Here is a 15078-nt window from a genome sequence, read left to right as displayed (position 1 = left end):
CAAACCCATCCACACCAGCTCCTGCGCAAGAGCCACTATGGGTGTCCTCGTTGTCGCATTTAGCGGACCACTTTGCGGCGAATATACTGACTCCTACTGTGGGAGTTCCACAGCAGTTGCAACCTGCTATGAGTGTACCCCCTATGCAGCCATCCTGCTGTAATGCTTGTGCGCACTCTTCACAGGGTATGGTTCAACAGTCTGCCTCTCTAGAACCTAGACAGGCAGATAGACTGACAACCACTAAGGTTCAGGGCCGGAAGAGGTCTTCGCGTCATTTTGCCCAGCCTTTAGACTCTGATGCATCATCAGATGTATTGGATGTTGCACATGGTTCCTCCTCGGAGTCTGTATCTGAGGAAGAGGATGCCTCTGTGGACGTTCCCACTCTGGTAAGTACGGTTAGATCCATATTAAATATAGAGGATGATAAGGCACCCCCTAGGTGTACAGCGCCGCTCTTTAGACGACAGAACGTGGTTAAAGATGAGTTTCCCCAGTCAGAACAGCTTTCGGAGCTCATGGCTGGGGCATGGAGTAGTCCAGATAAACGGTTCCATGCTACAAGGAGGTTATCCTCTTTATATCCATTTTCTGCGAGAGAATGTGATAAGTGGGAAGTTCCTCCTCAAGTGGATTCTCACGTAACTCATTTAATTAAGAGTTCCACGTTGCCCAATCCGTCTGCAGCCTTTCTTCGCTACTGATAAGAGATTAGAAACTTGTTCGAAATCAGTGTTTTCTTTATCTGGGGCGATTTCACGGTCGGCTATGGCGATAGCCTGGGTAGCCGAGGCCATGGAGGAGTCCACTCAGCAATGCGGGTCCTGGGATCCATGGTTTCCACCTTCGACATGGTGGAATATGCTCAGTTCCACTCCAGGCCCTTACAACTATTGATTCTGTCTCTTTGGAACGGTCCGTATCAGCGGATAAAATATTATTTGGCAATAATAAGCCCGAATAAAAGTTATTTGACTTCTTTGGAGAGTGCCCTTGTTCATAGTTATTGAACAATTCGTTCAAATATAGTATTTGGATCTGTTCGATTCTAGTGGCACCCCCCCCTGTTGGTGTGTTAAATAGGTGAGAATTAGGGGTGAGCGGGTTCGGATTTCTGAAATCCGAGCCCCCCCGATCCTAGACCGATCCGAGGCAGGCTCGACTTTTCCCGCCTGACTCGGATCTGAAATCGAGGCAAAACGTCATCATCCCGCCTTTTGGATTCTATATAAGGTATTCGCGTCGGCGCCATTTTCTCACTCGGCTGTGGACAGTGAAGAGGGAGGGTGGGAGTTAGGGCTGTGTAGTGTAGTGTAGTGTTGTGCTGTGTTGTGCTGTCCTGCTGTTGTCCATAGGGGCTGTGTCCACTCCTCCAAAGTCCATAGGGGCTGGCTGTGTTGTGCTGTGCTGCTGTTGTCCATAGGGGCAGTGTCCACTCCTCCAAAGTCCATTGGGGCTGGCTGGACTGTGTTGTGCAATCAGTTGTCCATAGGGGCTGTGTCCACTCCAAAGTCCTGTGCAGTGTCCCAGTCCTAAAGGGGTGCTGTAGTGTTGTCCGGGGGGTGCTCTGTCCATCAGGGGTGCTCCCCCCAAGTGCAAAAAAAATAAATATTTTCTACTTCAGGGTCCATAGGGTATCCACAGGATACCTTGGGGTATAGGCGATGGCGGCAGACATCCAGGCACCACAGAGTTAAATTTTCAGCCTCCCAGGATACACTGAGGTCCCTCTCCTATACCCCGCCCCCGAGCCTCAGGCCACTCAGTTTTCGTCGGTGCCTGGCCGGACCAGTCGCACCGTACAGAGGGGGGTCTTTTTAGGCCCCTGAAGATTTCTTTGCTGCTGTGGCTGCACAACTAGAGTGCTCCAGCATAGGACAGTCAGTATTGACGTCCATGCTGTCACTCCTACACCCCGCCGGTACCAGAACGCCGGTACCGATCCGGGGATGCTGGTTGGTAGCTGGGGTCACAGCTAGCGGACCGGCTGCGCGTGGGGCCAGGTACTGATCCTGCGCCTTCCACTAGACCACCAGGGACAGCGGACCGCAGCATGTGCGGTACAGCGCGGCGTCCCAGGGGTTAATAGCAGGCCAGAGGAGAACGCCTTCCCTGTCTCACAGCCGGCGTCTCCCCCGCTGCACAGTGCCATTCCACGGTCCCCCGCATACCTCTCCTTCAATAAGGTCAGTGTATGCAGCACTGTTTCCTACCAGGCTCTGGTCTGTGTAGTTGATCGCAGTGCTTGTAATGCAGGATGTTATCTGTGCATTGTATGTGACTTAAATGCTAGCGCTGTTTGCCTGTACTTTCATTTCTGACTGTCAGCCTTTTTTCCTATCCCTGTTTTTCTGCTACAGCCCTTGCGGTGCGGTGTCGCAGGGTGTTTATTACCTCACAGTAAACGTGTTTTTTCTGTGTGGGAGGTCACATACGCTCCGTTCACAATCCTCATGTCTGAAGGTGAACGAGGATATCCTCTTCCAGCTATAATGTACTGATATCATGTGCAGTTAGCGGAGGGATATGTAGACGCTGAGGGTTGATGGAGGGCATGTTGTATTATATATCACGCCCCATTTCTGTCACTGTGCCTGCACAAAAAAGGGACCGCCCTCGGCTGGCTAAGATGCTTACAGCCCTGGTGGGCAACGCCCGTAGGGGTTATCGCAGAGAGTAGTGGTCTCATCACATGCAGGGGTCCCTGGGCAGTTGATGGTACCCCAGTGTATCCTGTTTTTCGCCCCCCCAGGTCTCGCAGGAGCCTGTGTGGGTGAATTTATTGTCCAAATGGTATAGCACCTGATGGACGTTTTGCAGGGGGAGTCACCATTTCGGCCTTCTAAACGGCCTTTCGGGTCTCAGACGGGTAAAGACATGACGTCTGATGACGGTGACATTATTGACTTTTTCAGACACGAGCCCCTTAGTGCAAAGGAGGCGTAGTCTGGGTCTAAAGTCTATATACCTGGCCTTATACGGGCAGTCCGTGCGGCTTTGGTTATTACATATCCCCCGTGGCTAAATCCAACTATGCCTTCTTTAAGGATAAGGGTGTTGCCACTGTAATTCCTCTATCTGGTCAGGTGGATCATTTAGAGGAGGCGTGGAAAATCCGGGTAAGCGGTTCCAGACTCAAAAACGGTTGACCTTTTGCATACCCCTTTGCGGATAATTATTTTTCCGAATGGGAGTTAACCTTTACGGGTAGATTCTCATGTTACGCGCCTAGTGAGGAGTGTTACGTGGCCCATGCCCTCCAGGTCCTCCTTGAAGGAGGGTACACATTGCAAGGTGCAAATATATCTAAAAGCCAATTATTCCCTTGCTGGAGGGGCTTCCAGGCCGGCTATGACCGTGTGCTGGGGGGCCAGATTCATGGAGCGCTGGGTAGGTAACTGGATCTCTGCACACTGACCCTCCAGCGGAGCAGAGTCTTAGCCACGTTCATAATGAGACAGTCTTACATATAGCCTACTCCTTTCCAGAATCTCCTCGGCAGCAGTAGCGGCTCGGCAGCAGTAGCGGCTCGCAGCTCCCTGTGGTTGCGCTCTTGGAAAGCGGACGCAGATTCCATTTGGAATGCTTTGCCTTTTACGGGACAGGTCCTGTTTGGCCCTCATCTGGACACAATTGTGGCCCCGCAGGCAGCAGCTACGTCTGCCTGTCTGCCATCGGCTACAGTCCCATCGGGGTCTGGGATTTTGTCTTTTCGGCCCTGTGAGGCCAGGGTAAGTCTAAAATATAGCTTTCCAAGACAGTCAGTAGCCAGGAAATCTGCTCAGCCATAAGAACAGGCTTGGATTACAAGACGTCCTACTCCCAAGTTGGACTATAAGCCTTCAGCCTCACTGGACGGGCCTCCTCTCGGGGGACCCCAGAGTTGGAGGCCGGCTCCTCCAGTTCGCCCAGTGCTGGTGTCTGACCTTCACGGACACTGGGGTAAGAGAAGTATTTTCTTGAATTTATGTCCTCTCCTCCCGGTAAAAGCCTCTCAGACGGTTTTTCATTACAGGTCTTCTGTCAATTCAAGACAAGGCTCTGTAATTTTTGAGGGTGTTACACTCTATGCTACAGGCAGGAGTTATACCTGGACATCCTCAACCTCGAATCCTTCAACAAATTCTTAAGGGTTCCTTGGTTCAGGAGGGGGACCCTGCATTCCATCATTCAATGGAGCCTGGGAATTTTGTGGTGTCGTTGGATATATTCAGGGTGACTACCTGAATGTCCCTATTTTCTTCGAACACCAGTGTTTTTCCTCAGGTTTGCAGTGGTCGATAAGCATTTCCAGTTTTACCAGGGTCATGGAAGTTATGGCAGCCCACCTGCAGATGCAGGGGGTCCGCTTGTTACCCAATCCGGGCGACCTCCTGGTGTTACCAGAGTCTCCAGAGATACTTCAGTGCCATCTGCAATGGACAATATCTGTGTTGCTACGTTAGGGCTGACTGATACACTGGAAATGGTCCTCTCTGATTCTTCACAGAGGATGCTCCATATCCCAACATCTGAGGATCTTTGTGATTGAGGAAAAAATCTCTGCATTACAGGCAAAGGTACGCAGTTGCCTGCAGAGTCGCCAAGTGTCTATTCACTCGGCAATGTGGTTCCTGGGTTCCAGGGTGTCGCTGTTCGACATGGTGGAGAGTACCCAGTGTCACTCTAGAAAAATTGATCCTCTCCGGATGGGATGGGTTGCCCCATAGGATAAAGTCAATAGTGCTTTCCCCGAAGGTTTGTCTCTCTCTGGCCTGGTGGCTGCGGTAAGCTTACCTAAACAAAGGGCACCCCCTTTGGGATTGCGTACCGGGTCCTTCTGACAACGGACGCCTGTATCCGTGGCTGGGAAGCAGTGACGGGTCCACACTTGTTCCAGGACAGGTGGACTCCAGTAGTTTTTGCGCTTTCCATAAACATCTGAGAACTCTGAGCAGTATTCACGGTTCTCCAGCATGCAGGACAGGTCCTCCACGGAAATACCGTGCAGGTACGGTCTGACAACGTCATCATGATGGCTTATGTAAACCACCTAGGTGGTTCCCGAAGTCGGGCGACACCAACAGTGGTGTCTCGAATTCTGGCTTGGGTGGAAGGCTATATCCCTGCCGTCATCGGCAGTGTTCATTCTGAAATCCTCAGATGCAAAGCAGGCTTTCCCAGCCGTCAGGACGTGCATTCAGGGAAATGTCCTCTTCATCAGGAGGTGTTCAATCTTCTGGTGAACAAGTGGAGCCTTTCAGTGATGAGACTCTTATGGTAGACGTATGTTGGTCCAGTGGACCTTCTAAGTTGTGTACCTCGTCCCTCCGTTATCCCTTCCTCCAGTAATAGCAAGAAGGAGGCGCGCTCCTGCTGATAGCTCGTGCGTGGGCCAGACGGCACTATTACTCAGATCTTTGCTTCGGAGTGTTAACTGAAACACTCCAGTTACCTCTACGACCAGACCTGTTGTCTCAGGATCCTGGCTGATACCCAGACCTGGGTTGTCTGTCCTTGCCGGTGTGGCGGTGGAGACTGCCCTCTTAAGGTCTAGGAGTTTTTTCCAGCTCTATAGTTAACAGGGCCTATGTCCATGCTAAAAGCTCGGAAGATTTTATCTGCAAGAATTTACCATCAGGTATGGCATACTTTCTTTCAGTTGTGTCGCCCTACAGGCTCTGCTCCTCGGGTATTCCGGATATCCAGAGTGTTGGCTTTCCTACAGGTGGGCTTAGATAACGGTCTTCGCCTTGCTTACCTGAAGGTGCAGGTTTCTGCCCTGTTGGTTTCATCGTAGGATTGCTACTCTTCCTGATGTCCGCACCTTTGTGCAGGGTATACATTATATTCAGCATCCCTTTGTTTCTCCTGTGGCTCCTTGGGATTTGGCTGTGTCTTTAGGGCTCTCTGAGGACCGCCATTTGATCCACTGGGCTCAGTGGACTTCAAATGGCTTATGGCTAGGAATGTATTCCTTCTGGCCATTGATTTGGCCGGTAGGATCTCAGAATGGGGGGCTCTGTCATGTAGATCTCCCTCTTTCTCATCTTTCCTTGGAACAGGGCAGTGCTTCGCACTTGCCCTGGTTTTGTACCTACGGTGGTGTCTAGTTTCCACATCAATGAGGAAATTATAGTACCTGCCTTTACTTCCCCAGTCCTTTCTGCTGGTGAGGCCTCTTTGGATGTGGTACGGGCTCTAAGAATTTAAGTTGACCGTACCAGTCCATTTAAGAAATCAGACTCTCGGTTTTGTCCTTTCTGGTTTCCATAAAATAGGTTGGCCTGCCACTGCGCTAACTTTGGCAGGATGGATTCACAGGTCTTCCTGTTCCATCCTCTTTTAAAGCTCTTCCACTAGGTCTGTGGGTCCTTCGTGGGCAGCTCGACGTGGCGCTTCAGCGGTGATTGGCAGCCACGTGGTCATCTGTCCATATTTTTGTAAGGTATTATGTTTTTGATACTTTCGCCTCTCAGGATGCTTCCTTCGGGCGGCGGATTCTCCTTACAGCACAGGAGCGTCCCCACCCTTAAAGGATACTGCTTTGGGACATCCCCAAGATATCCTGTGGATACCCTATGGACCCTGAAGTAGAAAATATGAGATATGGTAAGAACTTACCCTTGTTATCTCTATTTCTACGAAGTCCATAGGGTTCCACAGGACTCCCGCCCTGTCGCACCTGTACTGCAGATGGGCTTTGATCTGGTCACCGGTTTCTCCGTCTCCTTCTGGTGAGAATGTGATTCTTGTGTGTTCCAGACTTTCTTCTCTCTCTTTTTTGCTCCTGCTCCGGCCTATGGCTTGTTACGAAACCGAGTGGCCTGAGGCTCGGGGGCGGGGTATAGGAGAGGGACCCCAGTGCATCCTGGGAGGCTGAAAATTTAACTCTGTGGTGCCTGGATGTCTGCCGCCATCGCCTATACCCCAAGGTATCCTGTGGAACCCTATGGACTTCGTAGAAATAGAGATAACAAGGGTAAGTTCTTACCATATCTCATATTTTTTCTGTGTTTGTGAATTGTGTGCGCAGTAGCCGCACGTGCATCAACAAAGTAGTGCCAAGCGTGCGCCTGTGTCATAAGTAAAGGGCCGGCTGGCTTGACCGTTAAAGGGTGCTGTAACCCCCAAAGGGCACTCCAAACAAAATAAAAAAATATTTTCTGTGTTTGTGAATTGTGTGCACTGTGGCTGCACGTGCATCAACAAAGGAGCAGCGCCAAGCGTGCGCCTGTGTCCCATAAGTAAAGGGCCGGCTGGCTTGTCCGTTAAAGGGTGCTGTAACCCCCAAAGGGCACTCCAAACAAAACAAAAAAATATTTTCTGTGTTTGTGAATTGTGTGCACTTGTGACTGCACGTGCATCTGTCTGTTAAAGGGTGGTGTAACCCCCAAAGTGCACTCCAACAAAAATAAAACATTTTCTTCTGTTTGTGAATTATCTGCACTGTACGTGCATCCTCAAAGCAGCAGCACCAAGCATTCGTCTATCTGTTAAAAGGTGGTGTAACCCCCAAAGTGCGCTCCACAAAGAATAAAAAAATCTTTTTTTTTCTGTCTTTGTGAATTGTGTGGGCTTTAGCTGCACGTGCATCAACAAAGGAGCAGCGCCAAGCGTGCGCCTGTGTCCCATAAGTAAAGAGCCGGCTGGCTCATTTCTTAAAGGGTGGTGTAACCCACAAAGTGTGCTAGTCTCCAACAAAAATAAAAAATTATTTTCTGTGTTTGTGTGTGCCTTAGCCGCACCTATATATCAATATAACATAAATGGAGGACCAAACTTTCTCCGATAAAAATAAAATAGGGAAAGATCAAGAACCACTTCCTCCTAGTGCTGAAGCTGCTGCCACTAGTCATGACATAGACGATAACATGCCATCAACGTCTGCCAAGGCCGATGCCCAATGTCATAGTAGAGGGCATCGGCCTTGGCAGTAGAGGGCACATACAATCCCAAATGACAAAGTTCAGGAAAATGACCTTGAAAAAAACATTTAAATCATCTGAGGAGAAACGTAAACTTGCCAATATGCTATTTACGACACGGAGTGGCAAGGAACGACTAAGGTCTTTCCCTATGTTCATGACTAGTGGTTCAGCTTCACATGATGATGGAAGCCGCTAAAAAAATCAAACGAGTTAAGCTGGCAAAAGCACAGCGAAGAACTGTGCATTCTAAGAAGGTATCACAAATCCCCAAGGAGAGTCCAAGTGTGGTGGCGGTTGCGATGCCTGACCTTCCCAGCACTGGACGGGAAGAGGTGGCTCTTTCCACCATTTGCACGCCCCCTGCAGGTGCTGAAAGGAGCACCCACAGTCCACTCGCTGATATGCAAATTGAAGATGTCACCGTTGAAGTACAACAGGATGAGGATACTGGTGTAACTGGCGCTGAGGAGGAAGATGGCGAGGAGGATTCTGATGGTGATGTGGTTTGTTTAAATCAGGCTCCGGGGGAGACAGTTGTTGTCCGTGGGATGAAAAAGCCCATCACGGTCATGACTGGGCAGAAGACCAAACATTCCACCTCTTTGGTCTGGCAATATTTCTATCCAAATCCGGACAACAACTGTCTTGCCATATGTACCATATGTAAAGGTGAAATAAGTAGGGGTAGGGACGTTAACCACCTAGGAACATCCTCCCTTATACGGCACCTGCAGCGCGTTCATAAAAAGTTACTGTCAAGTTCAGAAACTTTGACTAAGACCGTAAGCAGTCCAGGGACACCTAAATCCCGTTGTGCTGTTGTATCCAAGCGCCTGCAAACCACACCGTCAACTCCCTCCTCGTCAATTTCCTCCTTAGTCAGGATCGGAAGTAGTCCTGCAGGCCATGTCACTGGCATGACTGACTCTCCTATCAGGGATTCCTCCGGAGGATCCTGCATTGCTACGCCTCCTGCTGCCGCTGCTGCTGCTGGGAGTTGTTCATCATCCCAGAGAGGAAGTAAGAACACCACTACTTTTACTAAACAATTGACCCTCCAACAGTCCTTAGCGAGGAGGATGAAGTACGACAGCCGTCATCCTGAAGCAAAACTTATAACTGAGTCCTTGACTGCTATGTTGGTGTTAGACGTGCGTCCGGTATCCGCCATTAGTGCAGTGGGATTTAGACAATTGATGGAGGTAGTGTGTCCCCGGTTCCAAATCCCGTCTAGATTCCACTTCACTAGGCAGGCGATACCGAGACTGTACAGAAACGTCAGAAAAAGTGTCCTCAGTGTCCTGATAAAATGCGGCTGTACCCAATGTCCACTTAACCACGGACATGTGGACAAGTGGAACAGGGCAGACTAAGGACTATATGACTGTGACAGTCCACTGGGTAGATGTATCACCTTACGCAGAAACAACAGCAGCGTCACCAGTAGCAGCATCTCAGAAACGCCAGCTCGTTCCAAGGCAGGCTACGCTGTGTATCACCGGTTTCAGTAAGAGGCACACCACCGACAACCTCTTAGAGAAACTGAGGGAAATCATCGCCCAGTGGCTTACCCCACTTAGACTCTCCTGGGGATTTGTGATATCTGACAACGCCACCAACATTGTGCGGGCATTACATCTGGGCAAATTCCAGCACGTCCCATGTTTTGCTCACACAATAAACTTGGTGGTGCAGAATTTTCTGAAAAGCGACAGGGGTGTGCAGGAGACGCTTTGGGCGGCCCGAAAAATTTCTGGCCACTTTCGCCATTCAGCGACTGCGTGCCGAAGACTGGAGCGCCAGCAAACACTCTTGAACCTGCCCCGCCATCACCTGAAGCAAGAGGTTGTGACGCGGTGGAACTCAACCCTCTATATGCTTCAGAGGATGGAGGAGCAGCAAAAGGCCATTCAAGCCTATACATCCACCTATGACATAGGCAAAGGAGGGGGTATGCACCTGACTCAAGCGCAGTGGAGAATGATTTCCGTGTTGTGCAAGGTTCTCCAGCCCTTCGAACTTGCCACACGTGAAGTCAGTTCAGACACTGCCAGCTTGAGTCAGGTCATTCCCCGCATCAGGCTTTTGCAGAAGCAGCTGGAGAAAGTGAAGGAGGAGCTAAGATGGAGCGATTCCGCTCGGTATGTGGGACTTGTGGATGAAGCCCTTCATTCGCTTTGCCAGGATTCCAGGGTGGTCAATCTGTTGAAATCAGACCTCTACATTTTGGCCACCGTGCTCGATCCTAGGTTTAAAGCCTATGTGGTGTCTCTCTCTCCGGCCGACACAAGCCTGCAGAGGTGCAAAGACCTGCTGGTGAAAACACTGTCAGCTGAAGCGGAACGTGACACGTCAACAGCTCCTTCTTCATTTTCTCCCGCAACTGGGGCTGCCAGGAAAAAACGTAGATATCCTAAGCAACCCTCTGGTGGTGATGCAGGGCAGGCAGGACCAAGTTTGGACATCTGGTCCGGACTGAAGGACCTGGCAACAATTTCTGACATGTCTACTGTCACTGCATATGATACTGTCACCATTGACAGAATGGTGGAGGATTACATCGGTGACAGCATCCAAGTAGGCATGTCAGACAGTCCATACCTGTACTGGCAGGAAAAAGAGGCAATTTGGAGGCCCCTGTACAAACTGGCTCTATATTACCTGAGTTGCCCCCCCTCCAGTGTGTACTCCGAAAGAGTGTTTAGTGCAGCCGGGAACCTTGTCAGCGAAAGGCGTAGGAGGTTGCTTCCACAAAATGTGGAGAAGATGATGTTCATAAAAATTAATTACCAACTCTTCCAGGGAGACCAGCCTCCAGAACGTACAGAGGGACCTGTGGTGGTGGATTCCAGCGGGGACGAGTTAATAGTCTGTGAGGATGTGCACAACACTGAAGAGGGTGAGGATGAGGAGGATGAGGACGACATCTTGCCTCTGTAGAGCCAGTTTGTGCAGGGACAGATTAATTGCCAGCTTGTTTTGTGGGGGCCCAAACGAACCAATCATTTCAGCCACAGTCGTGTGGCAGACCCTGGCGCTGAAAAGATTGGTTTGTTAAAGTGTGCATGTCCTGTTTATACAACATAAGGGTGGGTGGGAGGGCCCAAGGACAATTCCATCTTGCACCTCTTTTTTTTCTTTGCATTATGTACTGTTTGGGGCCTAGTTTTTCAAACTGCCATCCTGTCTGCCACTGCAGTGCCACTCCTAGATGGGCCACGTGTTTGTGCCGCCCACTCGTGTCGCTTAGCATAGCCTTTTGGACATAAAAACACTATTGTCAGGTGTTCAGAATAGACTGGAAATGAGTGGAAATTAAGGTTATTGAGGTTAATAATTGCATAGGAGCAGAAAAACCAACACATTCTGTGATTTTAGCTGTTTTTATTCTTTTTAAAAAAAAAAATACAGATCCAAAACACAAAACCCAGAACCCAAAACACGGAAGGGTGGTTTTGGCAATACCAATCCAGATCCAAAACACGAAGAAAGATCCAGATCCAAAACCAAAACACGAAAACTGGCCGGTGCACACCCCTAGTGAGAATGCAAGAGTATTTAAATTTTTTATATATATATGTATATATAAAAAAATATTTATACACATACATAACGTCCAGCTCTCCCAGTAATAAACTTGGCCTCGGTTCCGTTCGGATTTAAAAACCGAATCTTATTGGGTATCAGCTGTCACGAGTTTTGGATAGCCAATAAGATTCGTTTTTTAAATCCGAACGGAACCGAGTAGAACCGAATCCTCTCACCCCTACAATATATACCCAGCAACGTATCAGGCTAAAGTAAAACAACCATAATCCTACCTTAAATAGCAACACCCGTGCTCTGGTACATGCGTCGTAGCCAGACGCAGGACCGCTCACCCAGCCCAGCGGCGCATGCTGAGTGACATCACTCCGACAGCTCAGTGCCCATCACCATGGATACTAAAAAAAACAATCGCAATACAATACATAAATACGTATATACTATAAGCTAGATGCACATCATCTAACGTGCTATATTGAACAAAGCCTCATGTTTAGACTGCTACTTGATAGAAATACATATGTAGTAGTAACTAACATAATAACTTAGTAATAAACTGAACAAGTTGCCATCATGTCTACCAATATCTTACAAGTACTATTTCACCGGATGTAGTTATAAGACCGGTCTCAATCCCGACAAGGAAATCCCGGCAAGGAATTTAACATAGGCGTCGAAATACTGACGCCTATGTTAATCCCGACGCTGGAACCCTGAGAGGAGGCTGGACCGATCATCTTCAGCCGTGGTAAGTATACATTTAGCTGGGGGGGGAGGGGGGGGTTAGGCACCCCCGGGGGGACTTGGGTTTAGGCACCCCCCGGGGAAGATTAGGGTTAGACTAGAGGAAGGGGGGTTAGGCTTGGGCATCCCCCCCGGGAGGGTTAGGTTTAGGGTGCGGGGAGGGGGGGTTAGTTTTAGGCACTAACGGGGGGAGGTTAGGGTTAGGCACCCCAAAGGAAAGGTTAGTGTTAGGGGGTCAGAGGGGTAGGGATAGTAGACTTAACTGCGGTGTCGGGATTTCCAACAATTGGGCTGCAGCAGTCGGGATTGAACCGCTGGGCTAGAGTCCGGCGGACATTCATACTGAATTGCTATTTCACACTTTATATACTATTTAGGAAATTAGCTGATGCAATAGTAACATTTACTCTGTATTTTCTTTATGTACATAGTAATGAGGCTATGTTTTATGAGATGTATATATGAGTCCTGTAGGTCACTTAAGATATTGGTAGATATATATATTTTTTTTAATTGAAGGCCTTTCTGCTAATTATTTCCCTTTTAGTGTTCTTTTGGAGTCTCGGCGCAAGTCAAAGAAGATAACGGCAAGAGGAATTTTTGCAGGTGCTAGAGTGGTGCGTGGGGTAGACTGGCAATGGGAGGACCAGGATGGTGGCAATGGAAGGAGAGGCAAGGTAGGCATAGTTTATTTTGATGTTACATGAAAACTTTATTAAATTATTCAGCTTCTATATTTACTGTACATTTTCTGGAGGATCCTGTTATGCTTGTGTGAGGATGTTGAAAGTTGGAATTATAATTAAATTTGTGTACGGTCATGCTCTGAATAATTTTTCTCTTTAATTTGTTTGGCTAGTGGAGAATGTGCATGTTTACTAAAAGTATGAGAGTAGTGTGTTCATGATGTATTCTAATCGTGGTGTTTATAGCACAATTCATATATCCTTCAAGTTATGGCAAGTAGCTTTTATAATAACAAGCATTCTGCATTGGTTATTTGTTAAAGTGTATATATATCTTTAGAAATTGAAGGAACACAGACATGCCTGTGAATAAAATCTTGAAAACAGAATTTTCTGATCCAAATGATACATTTAAATATATTTGACCAGATAAAGGGGACTATGTATCAAGACATTTTTTACATCATCAGATGGTGTAAACCAGGGCTTGACAAATTTTTCTAAAATCTAGGAGCCAGGATGAAAGTGTAGGAGCTAGACCACCGTCCTCCCAAACAAATTACAGGAGTGAGGAGCACAGCTCTGTGTGTTATGCAACTGTTATACACACTATACTAGTCCACAAAATGGTCACTGTTGAATGGATACAGTTAAATGGAGGCCTCTCCCCTGCTCCACCCTCCAATAATAACAGACCACATTTCACATAAAATAATGGTGGCAGAAAGTACAACAAAAGCCCCCTTCCCTCGTGGTAACACCATTATCCCTCTGAAGCCGCTCTGCAATCCCTGACCACGCATAGACCCTACTACCAGAGAGCTCTATGCAGCCGGAGATAGGAGACACTAGACAGCCGGGACATACAGGAGGATCAGCGTACACTGGTACAGACAGCAGGGATCAGAGCAGGCCAGGATGGAGAAGAGTTGTCAGTGCAGGCTGGGACGGACAGAGGCAGAGCAGTCACCGCATGTGACACTCAGCACATGCACTCCTGTGCATGATATGAGCACCGCAATACTATAGGCAGGAATCTCCGCCGGAGCTGATGAGGATCTGTTTCCTCCCTCACTGCAAAATCTGGTAGCCTTTGCGACCTAGCCCCGGGATTTGTCGAGCCCTGGTATAAACTACTGTTTGCCTATGGGAGCTCCAGGAGCTGGAGAGAGATCTTTCGATCTCTCACCCGCAGCTCCCAGGCAGTCCCAGATGCTGACGCTGTGCACATGCGTAGTGTCAGATTCCCCCGGGGAAGTCTTCTCTGAAATGCCGGGGATGTATCTTGCGAGGACAGCGGTTAACGCAACCGCTGTCCCTGCGAGTTCCTGGTAGTACCCGGCGAGTTGGACCGCGATTATTAATACAAAGGACCCAAAGTCACTGCATCCTAGGCAAAATTTGAGAGTGGAATTTCCAGCTATGCAGAGTTTTACATATCAGTCTTTTGTGGTAAATGTCAAAGATTATTTTCCCTCAGTCACCGAAGACCATTTCCCAGTGTAACATGTGAGATGCACCTGCCTGAACACATGCTGAAGTATAGCATCTGCAAAGTCATGCTGAGCAGTTCACAAGATGAGATATTTGTCTACACCAAGATATAGGATATGTACAGTGAGGAGGAGAATATAATAGTCATGCACAGTAAAGGACACATGCTATTTGCAGATATCTGCTGTCATGCTTTTAAACAGTGTTTTAAGGTAGCTTTTGGTATAAAATACATTATAATTCCTTAATTTATGCCACTTTGCCCTTTCTATGTGTACATTGATTTTGGCACTATGCTGTCTTTGAGAAGCTGCACTGTAAAATGATAATTCTGCATTCTACAAAGTAGTCCCAAAAGTCACTCTCCCTCACCACCACCTGAATGGTGGAGGTTCCTCTCCCTGGGCTCGCCCCTCTTCTCCATCAGGAGGGCTCCTAATGACCCTGTCCCTTCACTGTGGGGGAGATGATTTTCAGAGCATGCTGCAGAGGAGTAAAAACACGGACATGTTCAGTGTTCCTTTTGATTTGTCAGTGGAATTACATTTGAAAATACCGGCATGGTTGTTTTTGGCACTTTTAGATATTATGTTGACATTACTGCGGCAAAAGCTGGCCACACATCTAAAGATTATCTGTACAACCAGCCAACTAGTTGATTGGTTGGAAAGAAAATCTGGTAATGTATGGTAGTA

At 48.3% G+C, this 15078-nt stretch overlaps 1 protein-coding gene across 1 annotated transcript in view; it reads left to right on the top strand.

Moving 5' to 3' along the window:
- The window catches only part of MIB1 (MIB E3 ubiquitin protein ligase 1), a 130206-nt gene that overhangs the window by 15575 nt on the left and 99553 nt on the right, over positions 1-15078 (top strand). Inside the window, exon 3 of the mRNA XM_088469617.1 lies at positions 12751-12880. Within this exon, the coding sequence (XP_088325743.1) occupies positions 12751-12880 (130 nt within the window). The remainder of the gene's footprint in view (positions 1-12750; positions 12881-15078) is intronic.

Source organism: Taudactylus pleione, unplaced genomic scaffold, assembly GCF_031769625.1.
Source record: "Taudactylus pleione unplaced genomic scaffold, aTauple2 ptg000093l, whole genome shotgun sequence".
Lineage (NCBI taxonomy): Eukaryota > Metazoa > Chordata > Amphibia > Anura > Myobatrachidae > Taudactylus > Taudactylus pleione.
Note: the sequence above shows the minus strand (reverse complement) of the source record. Positions and strands in the feature narration are given on the sequence as shown.